Source organism: Cololabis saira, chromosome 20 (genome assembly GCF_033807715.1).
Source record: "Cololabis saira isolate AMF1-May2022 chromosome 20, fColSai1.1, whole genome shotgun sequence".
Lineage (NCBI taxonomy): Eukaryota > Metazoa > Chordata > Actinopteri > Beloniformes > Belonidae > Cololabis > Cololabis saira.
The window spans coordinates 12,293,558-12,313,138 of record NC_084606.1 but is presented as its reverse complement, the minus strand read 5'-3'; the positions used below and the strand labels follow the sequence as shown (position 1 = coordinate 12,313,138).

Sequence of the window (19,581 nt, the reverse complement as noted above, 5' to 3'; positions counted from 1 at the left end):
AAATCAGAGATCACTGTTGCGTTTAGTCAACGCTGGTTCATACAAACGGGTGGCTGGTCCGCTAAGCGGGTTAACATGACTTGTACGGATCAGGAAGTGATAACGGCTGGCCATTGGCTGAGCCGACTGCAATCAATCATGTTGGAACTAGATGTAGTGCTTTAAACTCTCCTGGTTGTACAAAAACATTCCCCCTTCACAGTCGTCATGGATGTGAAGTCAAACGATTGAAAACAAAGCGGTTTTTGAAGCAGATTGTAAATGTGTTTATTTCTGCTCTAAAGATGGACATTAACGTGGAGGACGGTGGAGACGGGGTCTCTTTAGCAGCATCTAGCGACCAGTCCAGGAACTGCAACAATTCTTAGTTTTACATGAACCTCCACCTGGAAGTTGGATGGTTGGGAGTTGATAAATACCCAGATGTGTTCTTGCTCCGCCCATTTTACCCAGCACTGGAGATCTTTGTAGACTCAAGCAAACCAATGGGTCACATGACCGAATGCTTCGACCATTGTTTTATACTGTAGAGACAGCACTGTCTCCCAGAATGCAAGTAAAACAAGTAAAAGTAATAGAAGAGGAAATAGGAGGCACTTTATTTTTGTCTAATAGAATGTTAGATATCTAGATAATGTATTTCAAACAAAAAGTTTTTGTCTTTTTACTTCTACCAAACTTTAGAACGCGGCTAATATAGAAATTAATATGAAACATAGTATGAATGAATGGTTATAAAACCTCCAGCAGATGGTCCGTTCTCAGGTGTCAGACTAGACTCCTTGGTCTCCACATTCAGGATCAGGACCAGCCACTTCCCCCCCTCTGTAGGACGGGTCGTTGTCCCGGATGAGACCCATCACTGTTGTAATCTGCATATATAGAAATGAAATTAGGCAGATGCAGAGCGTGTTGTGATGTTTAGTGTGTTTTTTTTAATTAATAACCAAGTCAACTTTAAAAGTTTTAGCGTGTTAGCCTGTTAGCTGAGCTGTGATGTCATTAAGAACACTGATGATGTCATCTGAAGAATGACAGACATGAGTTCCCGCGTCCTCCAAACTCCTTTCTGCCAGGTTACAACTGACACATGGCCATTGGCCACGGTTACATGTTTGTTAATTCGGAATTAATTATTCCAAATTAAATAATTCAGAATTAAACTATTTTTCTTTAAGTTTACATGGAAATAGTAATTCCGAATTGAGGTTTACATGGAAAACACGTTTGATCGGCTTTATCCAATTCCGCTTAAGGCTGAAATATGCTTCTGCGTCACACCAACGCAGAGCACACTCCGCAGCCGTGACGCCGTGCTGAACCCTTCAGACTTCTCCGTCTCTCCATTTGGTCGCGGTGCAGTACCCCCCGCGGCCACTAGTTAGCGATCTTTTTCTGAATGGTTTATCCGACTTTTTCCGGTCACAGTAAATCAAAGAAATAGGGACAACTATTGTGCAAAAAACAAGAACAAAAAAAAATCACACATAAACGAAGAAAAGAGCCCTGGAAGTTCACTACTGATTCAAACCGGAAACCGGAAATGCTTCGCTTTCAAACAAACCAATCACAGCCCTCTCGGTCTGCGTGTGGTCTGCGTCTCCTTGACGCGTAGTTACAATTTTCGGGAGGTGCACGTCAGTGACGGCGCAGGTGACGGCGTGTCCTCTGCGTCGATCCAAACCACACGCTGTAGGCACGGCGCCATTTTGACGCAGAAGCATAATTCAGCCTTTAAGGTCTGGGGGTTGGGAAGGTTCTGATTGGATAGGGGGGCGGACCGGAAGTTACGTCTACCGGAAGAAAAACAAACTTAGCCGCTACAACTTTGAAAAGCTCACAATTTTGATGTTTCCTGCCATCTGTTCTTTTAATTATTTCCAGGTCCTCCAAGCTATTTATTAAATAAATGGTCTCTGCTCTTGACCACCGTTTACTGCGTGCTGCCATCTTGAAACTTTGTTTGAAAACAAGCCCAGCGCGGAATATAAGCGTCATGGAGACAGACGGGCGAGAGAACGAGCAGCGGAGAAAGACCGGAATTAATTTAAAGTGGAATGATTGCAGAATTATTCTATTCGGATTTAAAATTGGAATAAACCAGCCACTTACTTCGGAAATTAAGTTTAATTCGGAATGGCCATTTTCATTCGGAATAAGGTGTTTACATGTTAATTTTTATTCATTTTAAATCGGATTAAATTTTAATTCTGAACTAAAGAGGAATTAAACTTCCCATGCGCTGATTGTTTACCTGTGAGTGAAGCTCCGCCTCTTTCCTCTGATAGGGCATGGTTACTGAGGTGGTGAGTGAGGGGGCGGGGCTGTATGTGATTGACAGGAAGGTGGGTCTGTGTCTGGCCTACCAGCCGTCAGCCAGGAGGAAGCTGAGAGCAGGAGACCAGGTGGAGGTGAGTGGCTGCTCCGTACGGTCTTATTGATCCCACTTTCCTGGTCACGTGTATTGATCTGCTGCTATTGATCGTTTCAGCTGCATCACATCCACTTCCTGTATCAGCCCTGTCCTGACTTCCCTCCCAGCATGCTTTGCAGCTGCCTCCACTCCACTGTCAGGGTGACCTCCTTCAGCAGAGTAGGAGGCTCTGCTTCAGCCCCCCATTGTCCTGGGGATGGAGTGTTGCCACGGTTACTGCTGCAGAACAACACAGGCGTGTCTGAGTACTTGTGGACATGTCACCTGTCTTCACAGCTGTCCCAGAGGTGAGGACATAGCTGTCTCTGCCCCACTTGTTGGTCCGGCCCAGGTTAGAGAGAGTGACCATGGATTCACACTGAAAGCGTCAAAAATCTCCTGACGCCAGCAACGCGCTGCTTGGTGGATTCACACTGAAAGCAGCATCACTGTCGACGCCTGCAGTGGGCGGGGCTAAAGCTGCGTTGCAGAACTGGAGGGAACAAAGTGCATGTAGCCTACACATATCTATATAAAGCTGCACATCTTCAGTTTCCTATTTCACCATTGATCACACTTTGGGAAGCCTTCTTTATATTTTAGCGTTATTTCCGCATAGATAAGAGTGAGTTTGATGCTCCTTAACAAGGTTTGTCCCGGATCAACAGCAACCATCGTTGGTCCCGGTGAAGCTGCAGTCTGTCTGCGGTGAACACTGACTGTGTTTACATGCAGTCAATAACCCTTTTAAAACCCGAATATTGGCAATAACCTGAATTTGCACGGCCATGTAAACACCAATAACCCCTTTGAATAACCCGAATTTGCTCATATTCCGGTTTTTAAAAACCCGAATATGAGCCCTGGATTACTCCTTTTAAAACCCGAATATTGGGTCATGTAAACGCCAAACGGAATATTCCGATCAAACGGAACATGAATTTGTTTTCTGCGCATGCTCTGTTCGCAAGGAATCCTGGTTTTTTGAGTCCAGTACGTAGTTCTAAACACGGAGAAACGCAAGACCACGCCACACTTTTGGAGTGAGGAGGAGACTAATCACTTCATAAATGTAATGAAGGATATGAACATTTTGGCATTTGTAGACGTTAGAAAGTACTGGGATAGCAAGATTTACAAGAAGGTGAGCGAAAAGTTGCGCGAAGCAGCATTTGTTTTGAATTTGGATACAGGAAGAAGAAGCGGAAATGGCGCTAATTGCGTCATCACGTTCTTCGCGCGTCACTGGTCTGATCGGGATATCCCGAATGATTAATCACCATGTATACAGGATAACCCTGTTAGCTCACGCATGTAAACGGAATATTCTGAATCTTTCAGTAACCGGAATATTAGCAATAACCCGAATTTTGACTGCATGTAAACGTAGTCACTGACACACCGGGTCGGAGCGGATTTGGTCTTATTTTTTAACTGTGTTTTGTGATTATTAAGCACGGTTTTTAATTATTTTGTGATGTAGCAAATAAAATCGTTCGGACCATCCAGCCCCTCAACCATCAGTTACGTGTTTCACATGAGCAGTTCAGGTAAAAACAGGTGTCAAATCAGCAAAAATTTCAGTTTTCTGGATGAAATATATTAATTCCTGATAAAATAAGTTTGTCAGTGCACAGCTATGCTCATGTTTGCATGTGAATGAGTGAATGGCAGCCGGACGCCTATGACGCCCGTGACGCTTTCAGTGTGAATCCAGGGTGAGAGAGAGACCCGCTTGGCAAGTTTTTATTTCTGGGGGGGGCGCTAAGGTTGCCACTAATGATTATTTTCTTGTCGATTAATCTATCGATTATTTTCAGATTAATTTTATGATGATTTTCCCCCTCTTGATTCATCTTTCTGTTAAATGCCAACAAATAATACATTTTCTTACAACTTCTTACTTGACTTTCAGAATGTAAGTGTTCTGAGTCTATTTACATTAAGCTCTGCATGTGTTGCATATCTGTAAAGCTGAATTTCTTTTCCATGGAGGAAAAGTGAGATGCTTTTCTTTTTTTGGATGAAAGACTGGATTGTTAACTCCAAACCCATTTCTGGAATATTAATAAACAATTTACAACCTAAACCCTGTCTTTCCATGTCCTCACCTGTCTCAGTCTGGTCCCAGGTGTCCTGAAGCAGCAGTGTGTGTGTCTCCTGTCCTGGAAACTGATGGAGACGCTGTGGAGACGAAAAGGACGAGGACAAAGAGACATCTACTCAGAGATGCTGGATGAGCCCCACACCTGTCCTCTGACCCGGGTAAATGTCCTCCCCCAGTCCCCTGACCCAGGTAGATATCTTTTCCTCTCCCAGACCTGAATTGTCCTACTGTTGTCTCTCCAGTACAGTGTGGACTCTGCGGTTCACCAGTGCCTCAGCGTGTCAGACCTCCTTCAGTCCCTCCGGTCCACCTGCTGGTCGTCTCTGTGTCTGAGGTCTGTGTTGGGTCCTGAGGGTTCTGGTCTGTCCATGTCTGAGATCAGCCTGGCTCTGTCCTGGTCCTGCAGGACTCTGTCCTCCGACCCTCGGAGAGGAGACAGTCTCAGGTAAGACCTGATTCTGAAATAGTATCGTCTTTTATTCACAATCATGATCTGTACTTTAGTCTAGCGTTGGGTAGTACGTAGGGCTGTGCGATTAATCGATTTTAAATCTAAATCGGATTTATTAATCAAGACGATGTTAAAAAAAGGAAAATCGGTAAATCGATTTTCCTTTTTTGCGGCTGGCTGCATTACAGACAGAGCTCGTCTAGTCATCCTTGTTTGGTCAAGAAAATTGTAAATGTTGTCACTTTACTAAACTCAAGGAGGATTTACAGTATCTTTCAATTGCACTTCATTCCCAACAGGGAAATGTGTTTGCTATTTTTCTTTAAAAACAAAGATAAAATATTTGAAACAATTTATTCCATTGTCTTTTGTAATTTTACCAAAAAAATCGAAATCGAAATCGAAAATCGGGTTTTCAGAGAAAAAAAATCGGGATTTTTTTTTTGTCCAAAATCGCCCAGCCCCAGTACTACGGTTGTACTTTAATCTAGAGTTGGGTAGTACGGTTGTATTTTAATCTAGGGTTGGGTAATAAGGTTGTACTTTAGTCTAGCGTTGGGTAGTGCGGTTGTACTTTAATCTAGCCTTGGGTACTATGGTTGTACTTTAATCTAGTGTTAGGTAGTACGGTTGTACTTTAATCTAGCGTTAGCCTATACGGTTTTAGCTGTGATGCAGTGATTTGTAGGGCAACGGTAACTAAGGGGGCGGGGCTTACTGAGGGGTCAGAAAGAGCAGACCACACCAGTTCATCACTGAGTTGTTGAAGATGAACAACTGTCCACATGTTTTGTTTTTGTGAGGCATTTAAGTAATCTTGTTCTGTCCTGAAACATTTGTTTTGATAAAATCTGTGATTTTTAGACTTAAGCGGGACTTTATCCTGCTGAGTGGATGTTGCTGGGACAACCAGTCGCTTTCTTGCACTCTTTAGTGTTAAAGTAAACATTATCTGACCCTGGTTGCGTTATATGTCCTGATTGTATTTCATGGCTATTTTAGGCCCCGCCCCGTGTTTCTGGTGGGCGTGCTGGAACTTCCCACTCAGACATCTGACTTCAAACAGAGTCTGCAGCTCAGAGATGCCACCGGAGGCGTGGCCTGTGTCGTCACGGAGACCGGCCGGGAGGACGAGGGATGTCTGACGGCCTCCTTAAACACGGCCTGGATCGGTACGCTGACACACTTGATCATTCTGTGGTTCAATTCCTGGTCCAGGACCAGTTCCTGCCTTAGAACCATGAACTGTAAAACAATGCACGAAGCATTCGGTCACGTGACCCGTTGGTTTCTGAAGGCCGCTCTTGAAGCCTGTCTTTCCCGTTTCCTTATTTCCCAGCAGGATGTCAATCAAAGTTAGCTTTGCTCCCAGCTCCCTCAGCTGAACCCTGTGGAAACATCTGCAGATCTGCCGTCACACGTTTCCAGCGGGATAAACCGTTAAACACGTTGACCTGATGGTGAAATCAAAAATGACCGTCATGTTTAGCTGACGCTGGTTGATACAAACAGGTGGTTGCTTCGCTAAGCGCGGTAGCATAACAATTACGAATGAGGAAGTGATAATAGCTAGTTATTGGCTGAGCTGACTGTAAATCAATCATATAAGATTTACATTTAGTGCTTTATATAAACTCTCCTGGCGTGGGACAAAAACATTCACCCCCTGACTCGGCATGGTTGTGAAATCAAACGATTGAGAACAAAACCGTTTTTTTTTTTTTTTTTTTTTTAACTACACTGTAAATGTGTTTATTTCTGCTCTAAAGTTGGACGTTTTAGCCTGGATGTCAGTGGAGACGGGCTCGCTTTTGGATCTGGACCCTAGTGGCCAGTCGAGGAACTGCAACAATCTTAGTTCCTCATGAGACCTGGAAGTTGGATGGTTGGTGTCTTGTTAGAACAGGTTCTTCAGCTTTCAACAAAGAGCACATTAGTGGTTCTGATCCTGGAAAACTACAGATATCTTACAACCAAAAGTGCACTGGTTTAGATCACACAACCGGTTCCGTCTGGGATTTAGATTGTGGTGCACATGGAACCAACCAGAACATTAAGTCCCGAATTTGTGAAGCTGAAGAAAGAAGGAAAGGACACCAGCATTCAGCTGTTATGCTCCCAGAGGAGACAAATCATCTTGAACTACAGTGAGAAACCATTTGGACTGGAACTGTCCTGAAGGGTCTCCTTTCACCGACTATTGAAACTATAGTCCACTAATCGGATAATTAGTATTTTTTTCTCTAACTTAGTATGAGGTTGCTTTAATTATGTGGCACATGATAAACACAAAAAGGATGGGTACTTCAATGAAAAAAAGATATTTTATTCAACTTCTTCGGACTGCATGCATTTAATTTAAAATACTTTTGTCAGGCACAGTCAGGCATAACGTTAAAGCTCTCTTTTAAAGCCAAAATACGCTTAATGTCTTACCAAGGCAAGTCTGTTTCATTCACCACTCCAACATGCTTTCTCTTCAAATGCTCGTGCATTACCAACGGGCTCCCGTGATAAGCAAGGTCTTGACGCTTGGTCCTACTTCAAGGCAGGATTTTTTGGCGAAATTAAAGTGATGAGGACACCGAACTTTATGATTTGACCATTTAACGTTAGCTACCCAAAAATCCGGGAGTGGAGTGCCCTAGTGGTTTGGGCTTCGGGCTCATGATCCGAAGGTTGTGGGTTCGTACCCTGGCACAAGCCGGCAGAGACGCTGGAGTCGGGGACACACTCCCGCAGCCAGGTCTCGGTCAGACTCATGAGGCTGGGCTGATCCAGGTCCAGATTTGTCCTCGTTGGGGCGTTACCCACGACGACCAGTGGAAGCGCTAGTTTGAACTGTCTCTCCACACCCGGCTCCTCCTCCACTAGAGGGGGGTTTGGGGTCTGAGTCCAGGTTTAATTTGGCTTCTTGATCTCTCAATCAGCTGCTCCCGCTTGTAAACAACTCAACCATTGCTATGGTTACTCATCGTAACAGGTGTTCAAAAATGAATTACCCCAGACAGTTGCCATAGTAACAGAGCCTCGGCAACAAGCCGCCACTAAAGCATAAATTATGGTTCTGCGTCAAAACGACGCCGTCGCCGTGACGTTGTCGTGAACCCTTCGGACTTCTCCGTCACTCCATTTCTCCGCGGTGCAGTACCCCCCGTGACCGCTAATTCGCCATCTTTTCCTGGATGGTTTATCCAACTTTTTCCGGTCACAGTGAATCAAAGAGATAAGGACAACTATTGTGCAAAAAAAAAAAAAAAAAAATCACACATACACAAAGAAAAGAGCGCTGAAAGTTCACGACTGCTTCAAATCGGAAACCGGAAATGCGTTGCTACGCGTACCTCACACCGTAGGCCCGGCGTTGTTTTGATGCAGAACCATAACTCAGCCTTACGAGGCGCTGATCTAGAGTGGTCTGTGTGTCCAGGATGTCTGGTGTGTGTCCTCCGGTTCACCATGGTAACAGAGAGGTTCCTCCAGTCAGAGTTCCCGTCCTACCAACACCTGGACCAGGACCAGTTCATCACACACAGACGCTGCAGGTACACACACAGATGTTTTTAACCTCCTCCACATCCGTATCCCCATCTTCCTCACAGACGATGTTTCATCTGGTGGGCTGGTCCTGGGGGACTGGATGGACGCTGCCTACTGCAGCTGGAAACAAACGTTCTGAGCTTTTCCAAATATCACTAAACCTTTCTGAGACCAAAGTGCTCTTTTGGGACACTTGACAAACGTTTAAAGTCTAACTGGTTTCCATCCGTCCTCCCAAAATGTCCCAAACTGGAAGGACAATTGGGACAGTTGTACCATTGGGGAATAAATGGGACGATTTCTTGGGAACCTTCATAACAAAAGGAGTAAGGAAGTTGTCCGGTTGTCATGAAGTACCCTATCTGTCCCTCCTGAATGTCTCTTTTCATTTGTATATTTTAGTTGTCAGTAAATGTTTAATTTACACAGAAATCCACGTTTTATTTCCGCATCAGTAAACGCATCATCAGACAGAAGCAAACTGAACGTCTCCAGGCCAGGTCTTGACAGTTGTTTTGTCCTCTGGAGATCAACCATGTTGAAACCGAAAATGTCCTTCCCTGGAGATGAAGAGTCCAATCCAAACCAGGATCTCCCAACCAACGTCACTAACGGCCTCCCAGCATCCTCCGAAGCCCGACTGGGCCTCTGACTGGTCTGTCCCCCCACAGGAGACGTTTCCACAGCTCTACAGTCCAGAGTCGCGGTCTTTCCTCCACTCCATCCTTCCTGGAACTGGACTTGGGGATGTGAGGTTGCCATGGAGACCATGTACTTTAATCCCAGGATATCTCTGGAACCAGCCGAGCACTGGAGACTTTTACTCAGCATCCCCCTCAACGGTTAAGCCTGAATTATGGTTCTGCGTTAAACCTACACCGTAGGGTACCGTAGGATTTTTTGGCGAAATTAAAGTGATGAGGACACCGAACTTTATGATTTGACCATTTAACGTTAGCTACCCAAAAATCCGGGAGTGGAGTGCCCTAGTGGTTTGGGCTTCGGGCTCATGATCCGAAGGTTGTGGGTTCGTACCCTGGCACAAGCCGGCAGAGACGCTGGAGTCGGGGACACACTCCCGCAGCCAGGTCTCGGTCAGACTCATGAGGCTGGGCTGATCCAGGTCCAGATTTGTCCTCGTTGGGGCGTTACCCACGACGACCAGTGGAAGCGCTAGTTTGAACTGTCTCTCCACACCCGGCTCCTCCTCCACTAGAGGGGGGTTTGGGGTCTGAGTCCAGGTTTAATTTGGCTTCTTGATCTCTCAATCAGCTGCTCCCGCTTGTAAACAACTCAACCATTGCTATGGTTACTCATCGTAACAGGTGTTCAAAAATGAATTACCCCAGACAGTTGCCATAGTAACAGAGCCTCGGCAACAAGCCGCCACTAAAGCATAAATTATGGTTCTGCGTCAAAACGACGCCGTCGCCGTGACGTTGTCGTGAACCCTTCGGACTTCTCCGTCACTCCATTTCTCCGCGGTGCAGTACCCCCCGTGACCGCTAATTCGCCATCTTTTCCTGGATGGTTTATCCAACTTTTTCCGGTCACAGTGAATCAAAGAGATAAGGACAACTATTGTGCAAAAAAAAAAAAAAAAAAAATCACACATACACAAAGAAAAGAGCGCTGAAAGTTCACGACTGCTTCAAATCGGAAACCGGAAATGCGTTGCTACGCGTACCTCACACCGTAGGCCCGGCGTTGTTTTGATGCAGAACCATAACTCAGCCTTACGAGGCGCTGATCTAGAGTGGTCTGTGTGTCCAGGATGTCTGGTGTGTGTCCTCCGGTTCACCATGGTAACAGAGAGGTTCCTCCAGTCAGAGTTCCCGTCCTACCAACACCTGGACCAGGACCAGTTCATCACACACAGACGCTGCAGGTACACACACAGATGTTTTTAACCTCCTCCACATCCGTATCCCCATCTTCCTCACAGACGATGTTTCATCTGGTGGGCTGGTCCTGGGGGACTGGATGGACGCTGCCTACTGCAGCTGGAAACAAACGTTCTGAGCTTTTCCAAATATCACTAAACCTTTCTGAGACCAAAGTGCTCTTTTGGGACACTTGACAAACGTTTAAAGTCTAACTGGTTTCCATCCGTCCTCCCAAAATGTCCCAAACTGGAAGGACAATTGGGACAGTTGTACCATTGGGGAATAAATGGGACGATTTCTTGGGAACCTTCATAACAAAAGGAGTAAGGAAGTTGTCCGGTTGTCATGAAGTACCCTATCTGTCCCTCCTGAATGTCTCTTTTCATTTGTATATTTTAGTTGTCAGTAAATGTTTAATTTACACAGAAATCCACGTTTTATTTCCGCATCAGTAAACGCATCATCAGACAGAAGCAAACTGAACGTCTCCAGGCCAGGTCTTGACAGTTGTTTTGTCCTCTGGAGATCAACCATGTTGAAACCGAAAATGTCCTTCCCTGGAGATGAAGAGTCCAATCCAAACCAGGATCTCCCAACCAACGTCACTAACGGCCTCCCAGCATCCTCCGAAGCCCGACTGGGCCTCTGACTGGTCTGTCCCCCCACAGGAGACGTTTCCACAGCTCTACAGTCCAGAGTCGCGGTCTTTCCTCCACTCCATCCTTCCTGGAACTGGACTTGGGGATGTGAGGTTGCCATGGAGACCATGTACTTTAATCCCAGGATATCTCTGGAACCAGCCGAGCACTGGAGACTTTTACTCAGCATCCCCCTCAACGGTTAAGCCTGAATTATGGTTCTGCGTTAAACCTACACCGTAGGGTACGCGGCTACGCGGGATTCTCTCCGTAGCCTACGCCGTAGCCTGACGTGCACCTCCCAAAAAATGTAACTACACGTCGAGGCGATGCAGACCCAACACAGACCGAGAGGGCTGTGATTGGTTTGCTTGGTAGCAACACATTTCCGGTTCCGGTTCGTGAAGCAGTCGTGAACTTTCAGCGCTCTTTTCTTCGTGTGTGTGTGTGATTTATTTTAATTTTTTTGGGTTGTTTTGGTTTTTTGCACAATAGTTGTCCTTATCTCTATCAACTAGAGACAACGATAAACCATTCAGGAAAAGAAAGCATCCCCCTAGCGCTCTGGGGCGGTACTGCACCGCAGCGAAATGGAGTGAAGGAGAAGTCCGAAGGGTTCATGACGGCGTCACGGCAACGGCGTAGGCTCTGCGTTGGTTTAACGCAGAACCTTAATTCAGGCTTTAGGGTAGCTAGGTAGCTAAGTTTAACTAGTTGGATGGCTCACGGCTCAACTTCGGAGGTTTCATGCTGGAGGTCGACTCGTTATAACCGTTGTAAATGACTTTGCGACGACCTGCTGGGTTTTATACACCTGTGGAGGCGAGTGTGACGGACACGCCCAGTTGTGACAGCAGCATGTGGATTCACTAGTTATCAGCTTGTCTATAAATACTTTTGTTTTGTGTGTGTGTGTACAGAGTTTACCTGCAGTTCTCCCTGGACCACGTCCACATCCTCAGCCCCTCTGTCACCATGGCAACACAGCTGAGGGAGGAGCCAGGAGGTGAAGAAGAAGAAGAGAGAGTGGGGAGGAAGAGAAGAAGAGCAGATGCTAACCCCCCCATCTCCTCTCCCTCCTCTGTTGCCGTGACAACGGGCCCCTTGGACAGAGCCCTCGTGTCCTGCGTCTCCTTGGCGATCAGGGTAGAGCAGAAGGAGGGCGTGGCCCGGAAGAACACCGGGGTGGGGAAACTGATGGAGGGGGCGGAACTCGCGCTGTGTTTCTCACTCAGAGCCGCTGTGATTGGTCCGGTGGTCTGCTGGGGGCGGGACCCAAAGAACAGACCAATGACAGATGGGGAGGTGGATCAAGAGAGCCAGCAGAAGGTGAGGGGCCTGCCGGCTGATCCCATCATAAAACTATGCTCACCTGGGGCCAGATTCACCAATATGTTCTTAAGAACGATCTTAAGAAATGTCTTAAGATCTAAAATTAAGAAGTTCATAAGAAAGTTCTTAAGTGAAATTCCTCAATATTTTCTTAAGAACCGTCTTAAGAACTGTCATTTCTTACAAATTTCTTATTTTTCCTACTTAAGAACTTCTTAATTGCATTGCACGCGCCAACAAACAACATTTATACAGGTAGTTTGCGTCTTAACCGTCAGTCACTCACTAAACATGGAGAAGGAGAAAAAGAGATGCAGGAACTTTTCAAGGTTATGGTGGGTGAGATTAATGTGAGAAAAAAAATACTATTGGGAAAATTAATAATAATTAACTACGACGCTATCTAACATGCTAACAAAAAGTTAACAGGCTCTTTGTGTAATTAATTACAAAGTATATCCTCAAACTATGACCTACTAGTCTAAACTTGTCTAAAATGTGTTGAAAAAGGGGATATTAGATTCTTACCTTTTCACAGAAGAAATTTTAAGACAGGTCAAGGTTGTCTTAAAGTTAAGAAAAAAGTCAAGAACAAATTTGAGAACTTTTATTTCAAGAATACTTTCTTCTTAAGAAAAAACTTAAGAAGAAAGTTGAGAAAATACTTAAGAACTTTTTTGGAGAATATGACTCTTTTTTTCTTCTTAAGACTGAACTTAAGAAAAAAATGACACTTAAGAAGATTTTTTTTCTTAAGAATGTTTTGTGAATCCGGCCCCTGGCCGGCAGATAGGGGACTACCATGTGTAACTGGTTGGTTACCTGTTTGTTTACAGGTGTTGCTGGTTCTCTCAGGCGCTTGTGCTCGATGGTTTCCTGTCCTTCAACCTGGATGTTTCTACAGAGTCGTCGCCTTTAACAATCAGGTAAACACAGCCTCACCTGTAGCCTGCGGCCATTGTTGTGGGTGATTTTAACGTTCACGTAGATGTTAACAGTTTAAACAGTCTTTCATTTCTTATTAGATTTTATTTTATTTTCTCAGGATGTACACAGACCTACTCACAATCACATCCTTGATTAACTGCTGACTTACGAACTAGAACTACAACTTTGATGCGTTTTAATTAGTGGTGGGGAAAAAAATCGATATTGCAACATATTGTTGCGCTCTCTGTCGCAATAAATAATCGATAAACTGACGGCAAATATCGATATTTTATTACAACACACATAATCGATTTACGCGGTTGTCACCGCACAATTTGTCCAGCTGTACAATGTTTACATTTACAAGTTTCCTTTTTATGGGTATTTTTTCTTTTACTGTCACATATATCGTTGATGGAATTCCTTGCAATATATCGAATATTGTAGATATTGTGATATAATCGTTATCGTGAGTCACATATCGCCACAGTATTGAATCGTGAGTTACCCGTATCATCCGACCCCTAGTTTTAATGTTGGACAAACTCTGAAAAAGAAAGCAGCTGCTCAGAGGAGGTTAGAACTGTGTTTTGAATCATAACTGCTAGTTTTAAAGGATGGATCGATGCTTTTGTGTAGATTACAGTAAGATTAATGAGGTTTTCCTCTGATGTCTGTATCCGACCCGGGTTGACTAGCTGTGGTTTCATTCATAACTGCGGGTTTTAAAGCAGACCTCAAGAAAGTGTTGTTACAATAATTAAGAAGGACCTTGCCCTTAATGGAAATTCTGGTGTATAAGAAAGATCTCACAAAGCCAGAACTGCTCATTATTGATCATTAACAGAATAAGAACAACCCCAGGTGTCTGTTCAGCGCTGTAGGCAGACCGACTAAGAGTCCTGGCTCTGTTGAGACTTGTATTCCTTTAACTCTCAGCAGTGATGACTTCATTAACTTCTTCACCAATAAAATTACCGCCACCTTGCCGTGGTGGAGGGGTTTGAGCACCCGAATGATCCTAGGAGCTATGTTGTCCGGGGCTTAATGCCCCTGGTAGGGTCTCCCATGGCAAACAGGTCCTAGGTGACGGGTCAGACAAAGAGCGGTTCAAAGCCCCTTATGAAGCAAGAACCAGCAAGGAAGTGTACGTCGCCCGGACTGGCGTTACCGGGGCCCCACCCTGGAGCCAGGCCTGGGGTCGGGGCTCGCAGGCGAGCATCTGGTGGCCGGGTCTTGGCCCACGGGACCCGGCCGAGCGCAGCCCGAAGGAGCGACGTGGGCCCGCCCTCCCGTAGGCCCACCACCCGCGGGAGAGTTCATAAGGGGAAGGTGCCGTGCGATTTGGGTGGCAGCCGTGGGCGGGGGCCCCGGCGACCCAATCCCCGGACGACGACTCTGGCTTTAGGGACATGGAATGTCACCTCGCTGGGGGGGAAAGAGCCTGAGCTTGTGCGGGAGGCTGAGAGGTACCGACTAGAGATAGTCGGGCTCACCTCCACGCACAGCCTGGGCTCTGGAACCCAACTCCTTGAGAGAGGTTGGACTCTCTTCCACTCTGGAGTTGCCCATGGTGAGAGGCGGCGAGCTGGTGTGGGCTTGCTAATAGCTCCCCAGCTCAGCTGCCATGTGTTGGAGTTCTCCCCACTTAGCGAGAGGGTCGCTTCCCTGCGCCTTCGGGTCGGGGATAGGTCTCTCACTGTCGTTTCGGCCTACGGGCCGAACGGCAGTGCAGAGTACCCGGCCTTCCTGGAGGCCCTGGGAGGGGTGCTGGAAAGTGCCCCAACTGGGGACTCCATCGTTCTGTTGGGGGACTTCAACGCTCACGTGGGCAGCGACAGTGTTACCTGGAGAGGTGTGATTGGGAGGAACGGCCTCCCCGATCTGAACCCGAGTGGTGTTTTGCTGTTGGACTTCTGTGCTAGCCACAGTCTGTCCATCACGAACACCATGTTCGAGCATAAGGGTGTCCATCAGTGCACGTGGAACCAGGACACCCTAGGCCGGAGGTCAATGATCGACTTTGTTGTTGTTTCATCTGACCTTCGGCCGTATGTCTTGGACACTCGGGTGAAGAGAGGGGCTGAGCTGTCAACTGATCACCACCTGGTGGTGAGTTGGATCCGCTGGCAGGGGAGGAAGCTGGTCAGACCTGGAAGACCCAAGCATATCGTGAGGGTCTGCTGGGAACGTCTGGCAGATTCCCCTGTCAGGGAGGTCTTCAACTCCCACCTCCGGGAGAGCTTTGACCGGATTCCGAGGGAGGCCGGAGACATTGAGTCCGAATGGACCATGTTCTCCACTTCCATTGTTGACGCGGCCGTCCAGAGCTGCGGCCGTAAGGTCTCCGGCGCCTGTCGCGGCGGCAATCCCCGAACCCGGTGGTGGACACCGGAAGTAAGGGATGCCGTCAAGCTGAAGAAGGAGTCCTACCGAGCCTGGCTAGCTCGGCGGACTCCCGAGGCAGCTGACGGGTACCGGCAGGCCAAGCGGACTGCGGCCCGGGCGGTCGCGGAAGCAAAAACTCGGGTCTGGGAAAAGTTCGGGGAGGCCATGGAGGAGGACTACCGGTCGGCCTCGAGGAAATTCTGGCAAACCATCCGGCGCCTCAGGAGGGGGAAGCAGTGCTCCACCAACACTGTTTACAGTGGAGGGGGGGAGCTGTTGACCTCGACTGGGGACATCGTCGGGCGGTGGAAGGAATACTTCGAGGATCTCCTCAATCCCGCTGACACGCCTTCCGTCGAGGAAGCAGAGGCTGAGGATTCAGAGGTTGATTCATTCATCACCCAAGCTGAAGTCACTGAGGTAGTTCGGAAGCTCCTCGGTGGCAAGGCACCGGGGGTGGATGAGATCCGCCCTGAGTACCTCAAGTCTCTGGATGTTGCGGGGCTGTCGTGGCTGACACGCCTCTGCAGCATCGCGTGGCAGTCGGGGACAGTGCCTCTGGACTGGCAGACCGGGGTGGTGGTCCCTCTCTTCAAAAAGGGGGACCGGAGGGTGTGTTCCAACTACCGGGGAATCACACTCCTCAGCCTCCCGGGGAAAGTCTATTCCAGGGTGCTGGAGAGGAGAATTCGGCCGATAGTCGAACCTCGGATTCAAGAGGAACAATGCGGTTTTCGTCCCGGTCGTGGAACACTGGACCAGCTCTACACCCTCCGCAGGGTGCTCGAGGGCGCATGGGAGTTTGCCCAACCAGTCCACATGTGTTTTGTGGACTTGGAGAAGGCTTTCGACCGTGTCCCACGTGGCATCCTGTGGGGGGTGCTCCGAGAGTATGGGGTCGGAGGCCCTCTGCTGAGGGCTGTACGGTCCCTGTATGACCGGAGCAGGAGCTTGGTTCGCATTGCCGGCAGTAAGTCAGACCTGTTCCCGGTGCGTGTTGGACTCCGGCAGGGCTGCCCTTTGTCACCGGTTCTGTTCATTATTTTTTATGGACAGAATTTCTAGGCGCAGCCAGGGGCCGGAGGGGGTACGGTTCGGGAGCCACTTGATTTCATCTCTGCTTTTTGCAGATGATGTGGTCTTGTTGGCTCCCTCGAGCCAGGACCTTCAGCATGCACTGGGGCGGTTTGCAGCCGAGTGTGAAGCAGCTGGGATGAGAATCAGCACCTCTAAGTCTGAGGCCATGGTTCTCGACCGGAAAAAGGTGGCTTGCACCCTCCAGGTCGGGGGAGAGTTCCTGCCTCAGGTGGAGGAGTTCAAGTATCTTGGGGTCTTGTTCACGAGTGAGGGGAGAACGGAGCGCGAGATCGACAGGCGGATCGGTGCGGCGGCCGCAGTAATGCGGTCATTGTATCGGTCCGTCGTGGTGAAGAGGGAGCTGAGCCGAAAGGCAAAGCTCTCAGTTTACCGGTCGATCTACGTTCCCACCCTCACCTATGGTCATGAACTCTGGGTCATGACCGAAAGAACGGGATCCCGGATACAAGCGGCCGAAATGAGTTTCCTCCGCAGGGTGGCGGGGCGCTCCCTTAGAGATAGGGTGAGGAGCTCTGTCACCCGGGAGGAGCTCGGAGTAGAGCCGCTGCTCCTCCACATCGAGAGGAGCCAGCTGAGGTGGCTCGGGCACCTGTATAGGATGCCCCCTGGACGCCTCCCTCGTGAGGTGTTCCGGGCATGTCCCACCGGGAGGAGGCCCCGAGGAAGACCCAGGACACGCTGGAGTGACTACGTCGCTCGGCTGGCCTGGGAACGCCTTGGAGTCCCCCCGGAAGAGCTGGAGGAGGTGTCCGGGGAGAGGGAAGTCTGGGGATCCCTGCTCCGACTGCTGCCCCCGCGACCCGGACTCGGATAATGCGGTGGACAATGGATGGATGGATGGATGGATGGACCAATAAAATTATTTCTATTAGAGAGAACATTTGTGAAACTCTTCCAACTACTGGTACCAATGTATCAAGTCTAGCAGCTTCAGAAGTACGACCAGTGTAGAACTTTATTTATGTAGCACCAAATCACATCAAATGTATCAAGGTACATTGAACTCTGAGGATGAACAACACTGGTAGAAGTGTCTTCCTGGCGGCCTGTAGACGGTCTCTGGTCCCCCACCTCATTCATGGTGTGTACAACTTCTGGTGGGCAGTTGCTGGTAGTAAATGTACAGGTGAGTTCCTGACTACTGTCCTCCTGCCTCACCTATTCGTGACTGAAGTAAACGTTTTTAGTCAACTTTTTTTATTCAACCTGTCAGCTTCAGAATGACTTCACACCGAAGAACGAACGAAGAACCTGACCTTCCCTAACCTGACCACAAACACTGTCTCCCAGCTACCGGAGCAGCCTTCGTGGCTCCTTTATAACAGCAGTAGTGTTTCCTTTCTTATCTGCTTAATTTCTTCATGAGCCTGCATCAAAAGACGTTGCTCTTTGGTGAGAAGTACGGCACACGCAATTTATCGGTCGTAGAATCAGTGAATCTGTGATCGACTTCATGCTTTTGAAGAAATCTGTGGAAGCACATTTACCTGGTGTTGTGCAACTCAAGGTAGCTTGGCTGTCCAGTTATCAAGGCTAATGATGAATATTATTAATAATTATTAATAATTAATAAAGTTGACTATTTATCAAATCGTATTATCAATATGATAAATAAAAATCCTCGGGGCACCACCGCCGGGGCCTTACTCCGGTGGAATTCGATAACTAAAACAGCAGAAAATCAGTCTCATATGATTTTTGAATTATCCTGCAGAACAGCAAATCTTACAGAATAACAGTGAAGGCGTGATGTCCGAACACTAGGCTCTGCTTAAACAAATCAATTTGTGACCAAATCTTGCATGAAATAACACAACCACTCATTAAAAAAATCAATCAGGATTTATTTACATACGGGTATCAAAAGATGGTAAATAAATACCCAATAAATCCCGATGGCGAAATGGCTTAAGTATCATAAAACAATTAATTAACAAGAAAAACATCAATAGAAAAATAGGACATGAAAGTTAAATGCATGGAATGAAAACAAAAAAAGAAATCAAGCAATAATAACGAAGATACAGAACATCTACAGTTCAAACGGGGCTTCTGGGGTCTTTTAAAGATGGACGCGCCCTCTGGGCCACGTGCAATCGGACCGGATGGCGAACGCAGCATTTAAAACGTGCCTACGGCAGAAAACAACGACTACCAAGTAATCAAACATGATAATGATAACAATGATGATGTAATCTCAACTCTGAACACAGATTTAGCTCTGTAGCACTCTTAAGTTACTGATAACCCAGGTCTCACAATCTCACACACAGTTCTGAACATTCTTAAATCCTACTGATCACTGCTACGCGGGCTCACGTCTCCTCTGGGATCCGGAATCGGGTGCCTGCGGGTTTGTCGACTGGGTTCGCGGTCCTGCTGGGGTTTCGCAGTCAGGCTATCGCGTCCCGTCCCTTCCCCTGAAACGGATTAGACAGCGGCGGGGCCGCCTCGTGCCGGGCCGTGGTTCCGGACCAAAACGGAGGCTCACACGCATTCCTAGGCGCGGCGGGGGGACCGGTCTCTCCGCCGTGCTTCCCTCTCTGCGCCGGTCGCCGACGCGCGGCCGTCCGGGCCCCGGGAGAGCTCACGCCGGGCGAGACGCCGGCCGTCCGTCCCCGATCCCCTGCGCGGTTCGCAGACAGGGGCTCGGAGCGGGAAGGGGGGTTCAGTCTGAGTCGCAGCTGTGTCCCGATCTGGTTGCCGGGAGCGCGTGGGCGTCGGAAGCTCGGATCTGTGAACTTAAAGAGGAACAGAGTTTAGTGAGACATCGGAGCCTCCCGGGGGACCGCGGCTTC

General features: G+C 47.9%; 1 protein-coding gene across 1 annotated transcript in view; it reads left to right on the top strand.

Annotated features, from left to right (window-relative positions):
• The window catches only part of LOC133420443 (CST complex subunit CTC1-like), a 31,070-nt gene that overhangs the window by 6,483 nt on the left and 5,006 nt on the right, over positions 1 to 19,581 (top strand). The window contains exons 4-11 of the mRNA XM_061710136.1: positions 2,289 to 2,411; positions 2,492 to 2,721; positions 4,534 to 4,678; positions 4,763 to 4,965; positions 5,974 to 6,143; positions 8,402 to 8,516; positions 11,956 to 12,364; positions 13,204 to 13,293. Of these exons, the coding sequence (XP_061566120.1) occupies positions 2,289 to 2,411; positions 2,492 to 2,721; positions 4,534 to 4,678; positions 4,763 to 4,965; positions 5,974 to 6,143; positions 8,402 to 8,516; positions 11,956 to 12,364; positions 13,204 to 13,293 (1,485 nt within the window). The remainder of the gene's footprint in view (positions 1 to 2,288; positions 2,412 to 2,491; positions 2,722 to 4,533; positions 4,679 to 4,762; positions 4,966 to 5,973; positions 6,144 to 8,401; positions 8,517 to 11,955; positions 12,365 to 13,203; positions 13,294 to 19,581) is intronic.